At 38.6% G+C, this 18,406-nt stretch overlaps 1 protein-coding gene and 1 long non-coding RNA gene across 6 annotated transcripts in view; one reads left to right on the forward strand and one right to left on the reverse strand.

The window, feature by feature from the left end:
• GATA5 (GATA binding protein 5) overlaps positions 1-17,843 on the reverse strand; it is a 55,423-nt gene extending 37,580 nt beyond the window's left edge. For 2 of the 5 annotated variants that reach the window (XM_077460304.1, XM_077460299.1), the window contains exons 1-2: positions 17,706-17,843; positions 15,490-16,162 (exon numbers count right to left, since the gene is read on the reverse strand). In XM_077460304.1, the coding sequence (XP_077316430.1) occupies positions 15,490-16,018 (529 nt within the window). In that variant the 5' untranslated portion in view covers positions 16,019-16,162; positions 17,706-17,843. The other 3 variants (XM_077460302.1, XM_077460303.1, XM_077460301.1) reach the window with 3 other exon arrangements.
• LOC143936026 (uncharacterized) overlaps positions 17,710-18,406 on the forward strand; it is a 40,642-nt gene continuing 39,945 nt past the window's right edge. The window contains exon 1 of the long non-coding RNA XR_013263603.1: positions 17,710-17,848. This is a non-coding gene — a long non-coding RNA (uncharacterized LOC143936026). The remainder of the gene's footprint in view (positions 17,849-18,406) is intronic.

Consider the following 18,406-nt stretch of genomic DNA (forward strand, 5'->3'; position numbering starts at 1 on the left):
TTGATGGTATCAGTGGGAGGAATGGTGCCTCATCATTGGTGTCAGTTGGAGGAAAAGTGTCCCAAGGGACGGATACAGGCAAGCAAAGGGCTGCATCTGGCCCCTGGGCCACAGTTAGAAGACCACCGTTCATTGGTGTGCGCAGCCTATTGTATTAGGGTGTGCACCCCAGAGCACAAACACACATGCGTGTAAATCAGCAGAGAAGTGGAAGGTGCAGAGTAGCTGAGGGCAGTGGACGGTGTAAGTAGTTTTTTTTATTTTTAGTATTTTTTACAATTTTATTTTTGTAATTCTTTTTTTCAAAAGTATTATTTATCTTTTTTTTTACAACTTTTAAGAAGCCCCGTTGAGTGTGTTTTGGTGAAATATCAAGGGTCTAAACAGACCAAACAAAACACAGTTTACTATGCTTCAGTTAAGAATGAACACAGGAGCGGTACAGATCACACTCACTGTGTTCATTCAGAAAAGGAAGGGGTAAATTAAATATTTACCGGCCCCTTCCCCCACTCTCCATCCTGAAACAAGCAGCTGGCAGGAGAGGAGAGAAGCTGGCAGCACTGCAGGGGGAGACGGGGGGTGCCAGGAAGCAGGGAGAATCAGCAGAATCAGTGATTAGGGTGTGCCCAGGCACATCTGGCACACGCCTATGCCACTGTTATAGAGTACCAAATTTAGCAGGATAAATCTGCAGGGGCCAAAACACCACCACTGAGGGCTGACCTAACATAACCCCTCCCCCCTCCAAATTCTACAACACATAAACAAATACCATACTAATTATACATTTTATTAATAAAAACTAAAAAAACACTTTGTTCATTTATACTTTTTGTACATTTGTGTATGTTTAGATTATTGAATGTTTCAAATTTTTTCCTCAGAACGGTGAAAGCTAATTTTTTTAGATAGCTCAGCTACAAAATGAAATAAGATAGAGTACTCTCAATAAGTTATCCAACAAATTGCAGCCTTGTTAAGTTTGCATGCAAATGTAAAAGGGGGAAAACCATCAGCTTAAAACATCTGTCATAGGATGACCTTAACGGCCAGGAATCTTACAATTTCTTAAAAAAAAAAAAAAAAAAACAGCAATGGCGGTGCCTGTAATGCTCTTATGACAGGTTCCTTATAGTGGTGTTTTGAAAATGAAGTTGACATTCTAATGAGACAGATATGAGGGACTACCTTAACCAAAAATACTGGAGCTTCTGAGACTGACCTTTAAACCTTTTCCTAAAATACACATTTCCTTTACCTCTAATTTAAATACAATATTCCTATGAAGAGAGCATTTTGATTAATTTCTACTCAATATCAGAGTCCAGAATAAAGAAACGACGCAAGCCTCAACTCATTCTACGCTCCATTTTGAACTATTTGCAGCATTCCGTATTTCCGGCTGTACAAAACGTATAGAAGAGATTTGTTCTGACGGGCAACATGAATTTTTCATAATGTATTACTCAGGACTTTTATCGTGAATTTAAAAAAAATATATATATCATTTTTTTTTTATGTTTTAGATTGTTTTAGATTTACAATGTAGCTTCATTTGTGAAAACGTATTTAGAGAGAAAGGGACAAACTGAGGGACAGAGTAAGGGAAAGAGGAAAAAAAAGAATAAAAGGAGAGAAAAAAAAAAGAGAAAGAATGAGAGAAAAGAAGGGAGGGTAGAAAAAAGTGAAAGAAAAAAAGAAAGGGAATAAGAAAAGAAAAGAAAAGAAAAAAGCGAAAGAAAAAAAAAAAGAATAAAAGGAGAAAAAAAAAGAAAAAGAATGAGAGAAAAGAAGAAAAGAAGGGAGGGTAGAAAAAAGTGAAGAAAAAAAAAAAAAGAAAGGGAAAAAGAAAAGAAAAGAAAAAAAGGGAAAGAAAAAAAGAAAAAGAAAAGGAAAAAAAGTAAATGAAGAAGATTTTTCGACAGCAAAGGTCCGACGGAACAAATCCGTCAGACAATTCGATCGTGTGTGGGCTTCATCGGACCTTTGCTGTCGAAAAATCTGACAGACTTTAGAAATAGAACATGTTTCAAATTTTTTCGCCAGAACTCCGCCAGACCCAGTTCCTATCAAGAAATCCGCTTGTGTGTATGCTAGTCCGATGGACAAAAACCGACGCTAGGGCAGCTATTGGCTATGAACTTCCTTATTCTAGTCCGGTCGTACGTCATCACGTTCAAATCCTTTGGACTTTGGTGTGATTGTGTGCGGCCAAGTCTGTGCATTCGGAGAGTCCGACGGAACTCCGCTGAAAGTCCGTCGGGAAGACCGTCAAAAAGTCAGGTCATGTGTACGTGGCATTAGAGAAAGAAATAGAGAGAAAAAGGGAGGGTGAGGGGGGAAAAGAGAGAATGAGAAAGAGAAAAAGAAAGAATGAGAGGCTAAAGAGAGGGAGGGAGGAGCTAAAGGGTGGGTAAGAGGGGAAGGGTATAACAGAAAAGAAAAAGAAAGATAAAAAGAGAGAGTGAGGGAGAGAGAGAAAAAAAATAAGGAAGGAAGGATACAAGAAAGGAAGGTAGGGGATAAAGAAGTGGGGAGTGAATAGGAAAGAGAAAAAAAATAGCGAGAGAGACAAAAGAAAAGTGAAAAAGGAAGAGAGAAACTGGGAGAAAGACAGAGAGAGTGTTTTATAAGACAATACTCAGTTTATGTGCCAAAGTAGACTATAATAGCAAAGAATACAAAGCACATCCTATGGCTACTGCCTGTATTGGCCATGCCCTGCACACAGCACCCTGCTCCCTATCAGGGACTGATCACCTCACTCCCAGGTGGAAGAATAGGGTTTAATTAGCAAACAGTGAGCTGAAGAAGGGCCTGACTCTATATAAATCCTGATGACTGAATCAGAGCTGTCCGCTGCCTTGTGTAACCTCACTCTGCAGGCTGATCACTTTGACATGGCTAATATCTCGGGTCAATTACTCCCCTGCAGTGATCATTCGCTGATAACCAAAGTGTAGCTGTCCACTTATCTCCACCTGTCAAAGCCAGCTCAGCCAAGAGAGCCAGGCAGCCAAATGACTTGTGTACACACTGCGGGCAATCGAAAGGTCCTTAGGGGGCAATTTTTCCAAGTGATGCAACAGAAAAATAGGCAATCTGCCAAGATTATCCATGACAGATTGGTCTGACCATGTATGGCCAATGTAGCAATGTTATCCCTAAAGTTATAATATGTATATACTGGACAACACACAACTGGATCAGGCCCTACCAGTGAGAATTGACATTATTTTCCATTTAAATCTTTTACTAAACACATACAATACCAGCTGCTCGCTGTTTTAAAAGATAGATGTCAATGGGAAAAGATCACTGCAGCATTTAATTAACACTAAGTAAATTGACGTTGTCCACACTGAGATTACATTGTCACGCAGGGGACATTTTGAAAAATCACCCAATGAATTGTGAAGCTCCCAGCTTCATGAAACCTTCTAGTATATAGCTCGGGGGTCTCCAAACTTTATACACAAAGGGCCAGTTTACTGCCCTTTGGACTTTAGGGGGCCTGGACTTTGGCCAGTGAGAATAAGAAAAGCTAAGTGTTAGTGGAAGTAAAAGATTTACATGGCACCTGTGGTCAGTAGAAGATATAGTGCCCCATCATCGGTGTTAGTGGGAGAAATAGTGCCCCATCATTGGTGTTAGTGGGAGAAATAGTGCCCCATCATTGGTGTTAGTGGGAGAAATAGTGCCCCATCATTGGTGTTAGTGGGAGAAATAGTGCCCCATCATCGGTGTTAGTGGGAGAAATAGTGCCCCATCATTGGTGTTAGTGGGAGAAATAGTGCCCCATCATTGGTGTTAGTGGGAGAAATAGTGCCCCATCATTGGTGTTAGTGGGAGAAATAGTGCCCCATCATTGGTGTTAGTGGGAGGAATAGTGCCTCGTCATTGGTGTTAGTGGGAGGAATAGTGCCCCAATAATGGTGTCGTTAGGAGGAAAATTGTTGGTGTAAGTGGAAGGAAAAGTGTCGGGGACATGCTTCTGGCAGGCGCGCGCCACTGGAGGCGTCTTAAAGAGCCGTCGTACAGCTAAGACGGCTTGTGCAGGGGAGCCAACCTGCCGCAGCATAACTGTGTTGGCTGGTCTGGAAGCTGTTAATGGTGTCAGTTGGAAGAAAAGTGCACCATTGTTGGTATAAGTGGAAGGAATAGTGCTCCATTGTTGGTGACAGTGGGAGGAATAGTGCCCCATTGTTGGTGTCAGTGGGAGGAATAGTGCTCCATTGTTGGTGACAGTGGGAGGAATAGCGCCCCATTGTTGGTGTCAGTGAGAGGAATAATGCCCCATTGTTGGTGTCAGTGGGAGGAATAGTGCTCCATTGATGGTGACAGTGGGAGGAATAGCGCCCCATTGTGGATGTCAGTGGAAGGAATAGCGCCCCATTGTGGATGTCAGTGGGAGGAATAGTTCTCCATTGTTGGTGACAGTGGGAGGAATAGTGCCCCATTGTTGGTGTCAGTGAGAGGAATAGTGCCCCATTGTTGGTGTCAGTGAGAGGAATAGTGCCCCATTGTTGGTGTCAGTGGGAGGAATAGTTCTCTATCATTGGAGAAATTATGACATACATTTGGTGTCAGCAGGGGGAATCATGCACACTGTTGATGTCAGTAAAAGGAATTGTGCCTCATTGTTGGCATCAGTGGGAAGAATAGTACCCCAAGGGCCAAATAAAGAAAAGCAAAAGGCTACACCCGGCCCACAGTCTGCAGTTTGGAGGCCACTGATATAGCTGGAAACCTGAACTGAGAAAAAAACATGGAGGCTGCCATTGCTGACTACTTCTTCTAAAAGTGGAGATCAATAGTGCTTATTCCAGGTCCATAACTCAGAAAGTATTGCATCCAGAGATGGCCAGGCAACAAACATTTTCAGTAAGCGATCAGTGGTGGCAGCCTTCATATTTCTCTCAGATTTCAGTTGATTTTTATTTGATCACTCAGTAATGAAAGCGTACATATAAAAAGCAAAAACAAGTTCTAGATTATTACCATTTACTCTACAATACTGTGTTCTTGTTTTACTGCAACAGATTTATTGAATAAGGAAGGAAATTATGTCATCTATGCAGACAAAGACATATGTCATTTAGAGTAAAGCCTCGTACACACGATCGTATTTTCCGCAGACAAAACCTCAGACTTTTGTCCGAAGGGCATTGGCCAGGAACTTGTCCTGAATACAAACAGCAAGGAATTGTCAGCCAACAAATACGAATGTAGTGACGTACTACGTGGTTTTTCAGCTCTTTAGTGCCACCCTTTGGGCTCCTTCTGCTAATTTTGTGTTAGTAGAAGTTTGGTGAGTGTTGATTCGCACTTTTCATTTTGCGATTTTCAGTTCGTTTCTGAATGGCTGTTTGTCAACCAGCCATGTTGCGGAATTGGGGGAGATAACGTGTTATTTATTATTGGCCTTGGAGTTATTGCTTTAACCCAAGTCCAGCCTAGGAACAGGGGGAGGAGGATTTCTTGGACCAAAAATTGTTTCCTTTATTAATCATGACCAATTATGTCATATGCATTTGCTGCGGGAGCTCCAGGAGAATAATCCGGAAGATTTTCGGAATTATCTCTGGATGACGGACCCCTGCTTTCACCCCCTATATTAAGAAGGACACATGCATGAGGCTTTTATTTTATGTTTTGGTTGAATAATGATTTGTTTTGGTATATTTTCTATATTTTTGGATGCATGGAATGCACTTTTTGGTTAAGTTCTATTGGCAGATAGCATGTCTAATTTTATTTGTTTTCTTTTTTTAATACACAATAAAAAAAATTGTGGAGAATAATACTTGGCTACGTGTTTTACTTCAAATGACAGTTTGGGAGTAGACAGTTACATTTAAAAAAATACAATGTAAAATTAAAAAGGGACACCAACATTTTTGTATCTTTGCTCTTAAAAACGATGGGATAATGGTGTTGTGGTAACTTGCCCAAAAAAAAAAACAAAAAAAAACAAGCATAATAATATTATTCTTGATATCACTACAAAATAAAAGCCTTTTAAAATATGTTTGGCAGAACTCCATCAGTATCACCAGCAAAGCAGCTTCATTATTATCCCATTAAAGAAGAAGAGAATTGTGTGCTGCATTTGGAGATTTCATAATTTACCGCATCACAAATGTGTCTTTGTACTTTGGACTTTTTTCCAACGGACTTGTGTACACACGCTCAGAAAATCTGACAACACACATTTGTCCGTGGAAAATTTTAAAGCCTGCCGTCCAACATTTGTCCGCGGAAAATCCGACAACAGTTATCCGATGGAGCGTACACACGGTCGGATTTTCCGCCAACAGCTTGTCATCTCACAATTCCCTTTGGAAAATCCGATCGTGTGTACGAGGCTTTAGACCCGGTTCACATATATGCAAATTGGGTGCGTTTTGAACCACATCTGATTTGCATGACATGTGGACCATAAAATGATTGCAGTCGGCCTCCAAAGCAGCTTCTGTGCCCCCCTTTCAGAGACACAACTGTGCATATAACAAACTTTAGGTTTGCTATATGTTTAGGAGTAACCAAGGTCTCTTCTTTTACTTTGCCATTCACATTAAAAATGGCCCACTTATGCATAGAAACCATTTTTATTATTATTATAATACAGGATTTATATACAATATGAAGGCAGACAGTAAAATGACAATACAGCATCTTGCCTTTTAAAAGCATTACATGTTGTTCACCTAGCAAGGTGAACAATCAAGTGTAAAGCCCCATACACACTATCAGTTTTTCTGCTGAGTTTTTCCTTCAGATTTACCAAAAACATATATGAGGTCAAACCTTAGGAGCTTCAATTTGTATTCAATCAGACAGGCCCTTCACTACATGGTTTTGGTAAATCTGAAGGAAAAACTCACCAGAAAAACTGATAGTGTGTATGGGGCATAAGAGTGTATGTTCAAGTTAATAAGGTGAAGTTGTGATGACTTCAATCAATCAAGCAGAGAGACAGAATGGTGGTCTGCCCATGTAAACAAGGAAGATTTAAAAAAAAAAAAAAAAAAAAAAAATATATATATATATATATATATATATATATATATAAAATATATATATATATATATATATATATATAAAATAAATATATATATATATATATATATATATATATATATATATATATATATATAAAATTGTCGGCCATTTTTTGTTTATAGCACAAAAAATAAAAACCACAGAGGTGATCAAATACCACCAAAAAAAAGCTCTATTTTTGGGAAAAGCTCCTCTTTAAGGCTCGGGGAGGTCAGAGCGTGCCTCTCACTGCCCTGTAGGTCAGGGGTAGGCAACTGTGGTGAAACTACAAGTCCCATCATGCCTCTGCCTCTATAGGGGGTCATGCCTGGGACTGTCAGAGTCTATCAGTGCCTCTTGGGACTTGAAGTTCCACAGCAGCATGAGCATCATGGCTTGCCTACATCTTCATAGATTTCAGTCTTCTTTCCCAAATTGTTGACTATTAATAAACATGTTGGGTGGTTAATTTTCACAAGCTAAAAAATGTTCTCACCAAGTAAAGTCCATTATTTTCTACAGAAGTTTTCTGTTTTCAAAACTCCAAAGTTCTTCCCCATTTATCACGGGGGAATCTGATGAACAGCATATAGATCATCCTGTAACTTTGGATAACTGGGCTGCCTTGTATATATTTATTTTAGGAGATCCCTATGGCTAGGCCATTTATAATGTGGGAATATGTTAGTACAATGACACTAACAGTACATACAGCTTATTTATTAAGGTAGGCACGAATGTCTAGTACACACAAAAAGAATATTGGGTGAATGATTGGCCGTTTTTTTTTTTTGTTTTGCTTTGTTTTTTAATATAAAAACAACCTCGCTTAGGCAAAAAAAGGGCAATAGGTGTGCAGCCTACCCTACTAGGTCCCCCCAAAGGGACTACAATGTAAAAAAATATATATAAAAAAACAGTAATCCGCTGCCTCACTATATAATCCTTTCTCACTATATAGGGAGCGCCGGATTACTCTTTGCTTTTATATATATTATTATTCTTTTTTTGCATGCTAGTCTCATATTGAAAACCAGCAGGTTCCTAGAGTTATGACCCGTACACACGATCTGAAAATCAGATAAAAAAAATACCTCTTTCAAAGCGATCGTATGATAACCTGATCGTTAGTACACAGATTTCAAGAGCCGATCACCACAGTTCATCCGATAATATTTGATCGGAGAAGCACAACAATGTTTCTCGTACAATTTTCGCTTAATCAGCACCAGGGTGGATTTGATTTAAATCAAGTCCATTTAAATCGTGATTTAAATCACTAGTAAAAAGGCTTGATTTAAATCATAATTTTTAAAAAGCAACCGTCATCTCTGTCCCTCAGCGGCTCCTCCTAATCTGACCCGCTGTTGACTCACCGACAGTCCCATTCACTTTAATGGCACAACATGGTGAGGGACGTGGCGGCAGCAGGTGAGTGGACGCCCGCTAACAGGCGCTGCCATGATGGATCCGAAATGACAGGTGTTCTTTAAATATAAGGACTTATTCTTGTTGGTAGCTACAATATTTAATATTTGCAAACAAAACGAAGGTTTCCCATTTAGAATAATAAGCTGTCAGGTTAGTAAAACAGTGATATCCGAACCGATTCAATCATACAGTTTGTAGTGTACAAAGATTTGCAAAACAATGAGATAAAGGAATATTCCTGGACTGTTTTATCTCATGGCTACTGTAAAATTCTGTGAATGCATCAATGCAGTGCATGTTATCTCAGCTTGCAGAGCTTGGATTCATCGAATGAGTTTACCAAAAATGTAAATATTGCAGAATATACAGCCTCATGCTACATAACTAAGCTCCATTTCATGCTGAATAAACTAAATTATTGTTTTATCTAAAATAGAAAACTACCTTTACATATATTTTTACTCCAAAAGCATTTTATTAAAATAAATTTGATAAAAAAATAAAAGAAAATCAATTTAAATCCCAAAAAAAATTTAAATAAAAATAAAAAAAAATCTGATTTAAATAAGAAAATCACTGATTTCTATCCACCCTGATCAGCACAGTTGTTGTTTGAAAATAAAATACAAATACACTACAACACTTGACATCACTTCTGATTTTTTTATTCTGTCATATGAGAATTTTCATAACTTTAGTAAACGCTTCATTTTCGATATGTGACTAGCATGCAAAGAAAAACGGACGATCTGTCATCTGATTTTTGGATCGTGTGTACGGGCCTTTACGTAAATCCTCACACGACAGAATCCAAATTCAGAAGTGATGTATTGTATTCCTTCGTTTCCAAGCCTTTTTATCGTACAAATACTATAATAATTACACAAAAATCATTTGTTCTATTATCATAGGAAAAAAGTTTCATGTTTGTCCCGCCGGATGTTTTCACATGAACTGTCGTGATCAGCTCTCGAAAGTTGTGTACTAACGATCAGATTATCATAATGATCCCTCCGAAAGCGGTTATTTCTGTCCGATTTTCTCATCGTGTGTACTAGACATAGGAAAGATAAGTCATGTAGGCAGAATCTGTCTTTCCTTGGAAAACTGTGCCAACCAGCACACCCCTAAACACCAATTATCACATGGGATGGCTGCTTGTTTATAGGCTATGCAGGGCACAGGGGTGGTGTGATATGGCAATATCCAGTTCACCAGGGAAGTACCATCACACCAGGTTTCCTTCTTTCTGATCACTAACCCCCATCCCAAGAAAATTGGCTGGGGGGTATCACCAGGTGTACCATAGACTTAGTTACCCAGTCTGATTGTAGTTGTTAAGCTAGCCATATACCTTACAATCTGATTGAACAATCTCTTCAACCAAAAACAATGTAGTATGAGAGCCTACCTGACCAGATACAAACTGAGTGGATAGTTTTTGATAGGGGTTCTGCTACATAGTCTTATTTCCAAAGAAGTTTCAATAGATTGCAAAGTGTCTGGCTGGCTTTACATTGTGTACACTGACAGAATTAACCTAATCTGACCTAGAGAAGATCGTCCTCTCTAACAGAAGGTTTCTGTTTATTTCTAAAAATATATGTATTAATCCTTTTTATTTTTATTTTTTTTAAAGTTCCTGCACCCCTCTTCAATACTTATCTGCTTCATTTTATTTATTTTTTTACATATTTTTTTATAAATGAAAAACAAAGGAGGTTTATAGGGTAGAATTCCATACCCCAAAAATTGAGGGTAAATATGGGGAGAGTCCACAACCCTGCACCATCATCTCTGTTTAATAGCACATACTATTATTATAATTATTAGTACTACTACTACTACTACTACTAGTAGTAGTAGTAGCATGCAATAAATAGTAGTAGTAGTAATAGTAGTAGCATGCAATAAATAATTCTAAAACAAACACATGCAACATTCATTTATATCCAATAAAGGAAATCAACATTACAGAATAACAATGTAAGATATAAACAAAGTATAATACACTTTTTTTTTTAAACTACTCATATGTTTTACTAATATTAATACAATACTATATACAGTATACTATACTACACTATTGTGCTATAATAACATTATGTTGCTGTAGAATGTTGAATTCCTTTGGATATAAATTTAGTTGTCATGTAACTATGTTATTGTGTTATTAATATACATAGAATATTATAAAGTAGCAGCAATACAAATATAAATATACAGAGTGTATTCATCATTGTAGTGCTGCTACTATGTAATATTTTATGTACATTAATAACACAATAACATTGTTACATGAAAGCTAAATGTATATCCAGCAAAAGAATTCAACATTCTACTGCAACAGAATACAAACGATTAGCATTATACTACTGACTTCATTACAGCTTCTACTAATATTTACTACGATTAATTCTCTACTATACTCGCAGTAGTATATTATACTACTGCGAGTATAATATACTACTGCGGTAGTCGCAGTAGTATAGTAGTCTACTCGCAGTAGTATATTATGAGCAGTCTATAGGGGACATTTAGAAGTAGTCTAACATTCGGCAGATTGGGTGAATTCGGTGTGAATGTGTAGTGATGTGTAGTGATCTGAGGCCGGGGATCCGGTGAACTACAGTCCGCAGTGAGTGCTCCTTTCCGGGCCGGAATGTCTGGCTGTCCCGACCCAGCCGCGGCTTGTAGAGTCTTTACCTCCCATACAGTCACTTTGTAGGAGATGAAGTGCCACTTATTGTTACATTGTTGTGTCCAACCGCTACTAATACATTGTTCTATGAATGTGTTCCCTCCACATCCCGGCAAACAACGACACCGATCTCCACTGTGCTAAAGGTACAAGAGACCGGCAACATGAACGGCGACTAGTCCTAATCCCACCCGACATACCGACTTCTCCCACCACCTATATATAACACCTATGTACCCCACCTATATATAACACCTATGTACCCCACCTATATATAACACCCATATACACCATCTATATACACCACCTATATATAACACCTATGTATAACACATATATACACCACCTGTATATAACACCTATAATACCTATATATAACACCTATATACACCGATCTACAACACCTATATATAACACCTATGTACAACCTGGAGGGGATACTCACCGCACCTTACTATACCCCTCACAGCTTTACCACACCTGGACAATTCTATTATTATTATAGGTTTTCGCAGCTTTACTACTGCCACTTATTATTATCATTATTATTATACGTCTTCACAGCTTGATTATTGCCAGTCATTATTATTATTGTATGTCTTCGCAACTTTATAACTGCCAGATATTATTATTAGTATTATTATTATACGTCTTCACAGATTTAGTACTGCCAGTCATTATTATTATTATTATTATTTTTATTATCAATTTTCATAACTTTACTACTGCCAGTCATTATAATAATAATAATTATTATTATTATTATTTCACAGCTTTACTATTGCCATTCAATATTATTATTATATGTTTTCATAGCTTTATTACGGCCAGTCAATATTATTATTAGTAGTAGTATATGTTTTCACAGCTTTAATACTGCCAGACAATATTATTATTTTTATCATTATTATTATTGTTATTTGTTTTCACAGCTTTATTACTGCCAGTCATTATTATTATTAATATATATTTTCACAGCTTACTGCTAGTCAATATTATTATCATTATTATTATTTGTGTATGTTTGCTGCTATACAAAGACTCCTGCTGTAAATAATGTCCTTTTCAATTAAAATAGTTACTATGCAGGATGGTAATTATAATACACACATATTAAAATAAGCATATACTATTTAATTTTCTGTTTATGATATTTATATAATAATCTAATAAATATAATATATATAATAATATAATAAATGATATTTATATAATAATATTGCACAATTATTACTATATATATATACACACACACATATATATACACACACACACACATATATATACACACACATATATATATATATATATATATATATATATATATATATGTGTGTGTATCTCTCTCTCTCTCTCTCTATATATATATATATATATATATATGTATATATATATATATATATATATATATATATATATTATAATACACACATATTATAATACGTATATACTGTTTAATTGTCTGTTTATGATATTTATATTATTATAATTAATATTACACAATTTTATATATATATATATATATATATATATATATATATATATATATATATATATATATATATATATATATATATATATATACCATATTCATGGGTATGACGAGAAGTGTTAAACTTGCAAGCCTCCCTGTCAATGGAAGGACACCTTTAAAATGATAAAAGCCCCATTAATCATATTTTCAACTCTTTACAGCTTGTAATGATTTCTCCTACACAAGTAGTTACCATTGTAGTTACACATAGGGGGTGATTTACTAAAACTGGAGTGCAGCTCTGCATAGAAACCAATCATCTTCCAGGTTTGTTTTGTCAGAGCTCACTTGGTTGGTTACAGAGCTGCACCACATTTTGCACTCTCTAGTATCAGCCCCATAAAGTAGATGTTGCCCACTTTGTATTTAGACAAAAAAATCAAGAATACACCTGAGAACATTCCCGTCCATAATGGAGATGACATATACAGAGGAAGACGATGTGGAGAGAGTCCCCTGACATGGAGAGGCTGGGGATTAGATAAGAAGACATTTGTGGGTATTTACAGTCCAGCACAGGGACAGGCAGCTGTCAATGGGCGCTGAATATTATCAGGGCTCTCTGTTAGATAAAATACTTCCATTGCCACATAGGAGGAATTATCTGCTCAGAAATACTAGCAAGTCAATAGCAGGTATATAAATGATCAGGCCAAAGGCCAAGTACAGAGAGATTGCTGTTAGTAATTATGTAATGTATATACACGCATACTGGGCATTCTAATCAAAGTGTATATTAGAATGAGATTAGAATATTGTAATCAGAATGTAATTGTTATTGTATGATTGCATTTTCATTGTTTTCCTAGAAGTGCTTTATTTTTGTAATGACACTAATATATAGGAAATAAAACGACTTATTTTATCTGTGCGGTGTATAAGAATTTTTCTAGGTAAGTATATAGAAGTATATACTGTTTTTCTAACTACACACCTTTCAATAAAAATGTTTAGATTTCCCTGTGCTGTGATTTTTCAATGCTGAAAATACAGGAAATCTGTGTGTGTGTGTGTGTGTGTGTGTGGTGACAGATGACATGACACAATAATACAAATCAATGGTTATTATGTACGATTCGGTTTACTAGCAGAATAGATAATAACAGGAAATGTGATTCTAGCTGAAATGACTATAAGGTCTGATAAAACAAAACTGTTTTATTTAAGATCTAACTCGATTATTTAAGAATTGTAAGAAAGGATATTAGAATTAAATTATGATTGACCGACCTTTCCCATCATCACACTACACATTGCAATCTTCCCATTCGTGTAGTATTTATAATCTCTATCATGTGTGATGTATCTTCTCTTATATGTCAAATTCAGATTTTTCATAGAATATGAGGATTACATTTTGCAAGATTTAAGTTGTATCCAATAGTTGAGAGTGAAGTTACAGAAAAACGAAACAAAATTGACAGTAATGGTTTTCTTTATCCTTCTTCCTCCTGTGATTGCAATATAGGGGGCTGCTCCTTCATCTAATAGAACCCACCTCTGCCTTCTTATTCACGATTATAATTACTAGGTGAAGAATACTAATATGCATCTGAATTCACACACACTGCCAGCACTGTGATAAATGTTTTGTTTTATCCTCTAACTCAAGCAGCTGTCATTGTGTATTAATATAAGCAATGATCAAAGCACAGGGCTGGATCTGTTAAATGGGCTGGGGGGGCTGAGACTTCCAGGGGTTCCCAGGACACTTTCTAACAAAAATACTGTGCAATGGGGGAGTCTGGAGAATGGCACAACAGCACTCCTAACATTAACAAGTGTATAGGCTGCAAATAACATTGCTAACAATTTCCTGTGCTTCTATACATAATATGCAATGCCAGGTATGGTTTATAACTGACATACATAGCAAACTAAATAGAATTGTGTATTAATATAAGCAATATTCAAATCTCTGAATCTGTTTCTTCATGGACTGGGTGGGAGGGGGGGCTGAGATGTCCAGGGGGTCCCAGAACACTTTCCCCCAAATATGTATGCACTGGGGGAGTCAGGAGAATGGTACAGCAGCACCCCTAACATTATAGGCTGTTTATAATATTGATAATAATCTGCTATGCTTCTATACATAATATGCAATGCCGGGTGTGTTACAAGCTGACATACATAGTAAGGAAAATAGCATTGTGTATTAATATAAGTAATGTTCAAAGAACAGGGCTGAATCTATTATTACAAGGACTGGGGGAGTTGAGATTTTTAGGGGTTCCCAGAACACTTTCTCCCAAATATAGTGCACTAGAGAAGTCTGGGGGATGGTACAAAAGCACTCCTAACATTAACATGATCTATAGGCTGCAAATACTACTACAAACTACTACTACTACTACTACTACTAATAATAATAATACTATAGGCTGCAAATACTACTATTACTACGAATACTACTATTATTACTACTACTACTACTACTACTACTACTACTACTAATAATAATCCCCTATGCTTCTATAATGCACAATAACAGGTATACCTTAAAACTGATATAGAAGGAAAAAAAATATATATATATATATATATATATATATATATACTGATATGGAAGAAAACAATAAGATACTAATATATAAATAAATACACGAATAATATCCTCTTACACAACATGTAATACATGATTCCGGCGTTAATATTCTTGGCAGATTTCCTTTATCTACTAGTATAAAATACATTTGTAAAGGTAAGTCATGCTTCTGAATTATTTATAGGCTAAGTATAAAATGAGGGATGTGTGCCACCCCTGGACTATACTTACCCAGACTGGATCTCCTGCCAGACAAGGACGATCTTCCCTGCAAAGTGTGCAGCATGGTGCCGTCAAAGTGCCCCGATGCCCAGGTAGGTGCCATCTCCGGGCTGACATAGGGGTACGGCGTGGAGTAAGAGCCATTGACTGAACGCACCAGGGCATTGCCATACTGTTCCCGGGTACCCCCGCTTAGCATCAGGGGGCTCTGGTGGTGGTAGGCTGCCTCCCTGCCAGTGTTGTTGCCCACCGGTGGGCTGTGGGAGTAGGTGAACCCCGAGGGGGTGTGGGGGCTGCTGCCGTTGAAAGTGTGGCTCTCGTTGGCCGTCTGTGGCCACCCAGGGTGGCTGCCCAGGTGGTGCCCTTGGTGGGCACTCTCACAGCTCTGGAGGTAAGGCAGCGGCTGAAGCATGGCGGGCACCCGGCTGGTGGGCACGTAGACTGGAGGGCTGGTGGTCGGGTGGAGGAAGTTGGCCGAGTCATGATGAGTATAGGCGGATTGGCCGTGGTTGGAGGTGAGAGCCAGGCTTTGGTACATCTTCTCTCAGTGCAGATTAGATCCAATGGAAGGATGGAAAACAAAAAAGGGAAATAAAGGCTCTCCGGGCTTCCAGGACTGGTAAGATCCCCTCTCCCAGGACCAGGCGTAGATCCCTCTTCCAGATCTGCTGAGGACAAGTACCTGCAACAGTGTGAAGAAAAAGAAACTTAACAAGACTCTCTAAACTCTGCTGTGGGAGGGAACTGACTTCTGGGGGACAATACACTCAACACCAACACTCATGGCACAGCTGGCACCCCACATATCCAAGCATGCCCTTCCAGCCCCTGAGCACCCTCAGATCTCTAGTTCCCCGAAAGCTGGATGATTCTGGATTACAGGCATGCATTTTCGGCCTCTGGGCACCCTCAGATCTCTAGTACCCCCAAAGCTGGAGGATTATCGGTTACAGGCATGTCTTTCCAGCCCCTAAGTACCCTGAGACCTCTAGTTCCATCAAAGCTGGAGGATTATGGGTTACAAGCATGTATTTCTAGCCTCTGAGCACCCCCAGGTCTCTCCCTTCAAAGCTGGACCATTCTGGCCTACAAACATGCCTTTCCTGCCCCCTGAGCACCTTAATGTCTCTAGTTCTCCCAAAGATGGACGATTCTGGGTTACAAACATGCACTTCCAGCCCCACAGTACCCTCATATCTTTAGTTCATCCAAAGCTGGACGATTCTGGGTTACAAACATGCACTTCCAGCCCCAGAGCACCCTCCTATCTTCAGTTCCCCCAAAAGATGGACGATTCTGGGTTACCTGTTATTGGGGAAAAATATGCAAACTGCAATGTGAAACCTTTAAGAGCGTGGGTACTCTTTTCCTACTAAGACATGTAGGTTGTCACCCTACACCCAGACTAGAAGGCCTCGGCTGACCCATAATTGAGGGGAAAAGAAGCTTGCCACAAATATTTATTTGTATATAAAAAAATAAAATAAAAATAATGCAAGCATAGAACTAAAATTCTCCCCCTCCAGGTATAAAACACATTTCATTTTGTGTCATATCTACAAGGACACATCCCAGTGCCTGCAGTATTTGGCTATCCTAGCAATGAATGGAATGGCATATTGAGATCTCCAAAAATTATATATATATCAAGTTTTGGGCATTTTTTCCTCACTGATAGGACAAAAAAAAAACACGTTGAGTCCTATCATAGCTGAATAGCTGAATGGTCACCCTCCTACACAAAAGGAATATTTGGTAAATGTTGCAATTTGCTTCAAAAATTAAAGGTTTCCCGTGCCCATGTAAGGGGACATGTGGGCATTCTCTGTGAGCCTGGCAAAGCTTGGTGAGACTTGCCATTCCATAACTAGCAAGAAGGAGAATGGTTGCAAATGACAATTTGCGTCCAGATCCTAAGGATGGGTGCAGTTGGCATCGGTGTATTCCGCCTGGCTGTGCTGGGGACACTGAGTGGGTGCTGCACTCACACAGCTCCTACCCTCCTGATAACACGGGGTATAAATCGTGCATCAAGCGCAAACATTTGTATTGTGATAACAGCGATCCATCCCTCATTATGCGGCACATTATCAGGCGGCAGCGGTGTAAATCAGTGTCCTTGCTGATCTTCCAGCACTTTTATCCGGATCTGCCTCCCCTGGTTTATCTGACAGATAAGGGCAGCTGCTTAGATATGGGGCTGCAGGGGGAAGAGAGGTACTCACTCTGCTCTGGGCTCTGCAGGAGTTGGAGAAGTCTGTCCCAGGCTCCAGGATTCCTCTGCTGGTCACCCTGCAGGGAGTAGGACGCCCGGATCGGGTGAGAATCCTCAGGAAGGCGGCTTGCTTCTGCTGTGCTGCGCTGACCTGTGAGTGCGAGTGACTGTGCCAGACTTTACAGCAGGGCAATTGTATGGGCAGAGTCACGTGACAGGACCTGCTGTCCCTGGGGATTGGTGAGCTCAGCTCACACAGGCTATGCATCCCTATGCAGGACAACCTGGACGTCTATGGACAGAGCAACATGCTGACAACTTGCACCCACTAGCACTGTGTACCCACTGGGGGGGTGATAATGTCAGGGAGACCCTGCATCTTCTCCCTCCCATAGAACGTACATTGTGTAATGTATAGGAATATAAATATACAGAGAGATCCTACCCTGCATTTCCTCTCTGGAATGTACACTGTGCAATGTACAGAGCATATTGTATAGGAATGAATATATATATATATATATGTATGAAGGGTGTAATGTCAGAGACTCTACTATGCATTTTCTCCCTCCAATGACACAGAATGTACACTGTGCAATGTATAGAGCATATAGCATTCAGTATTGGGGGGGATATATCTTTTTATTTTATTTTTGTTTTACTTTTTATTTATACATTTCTTTATTGGGGGCTATATGTAACAATTAAGAG

This window comes from Lithobates pipiens, unplaced genomic scaffold, assembly GCF_037356315.1.
Source record: "Lithobates pipiens isolate NorthernLeopardFrog02 unplaced genomic scaffold, aLitPip1_a1.2 Scaffold_28, whole genome shotgun sequence".
In the NCBI taxonomy this organism is placed as follows: domain Eukaryota; kingdom Metazoa; phylum Chordata; class Amphibia; order Anura; family Ranidae; genus Lithobates; species Lithobates pipiens.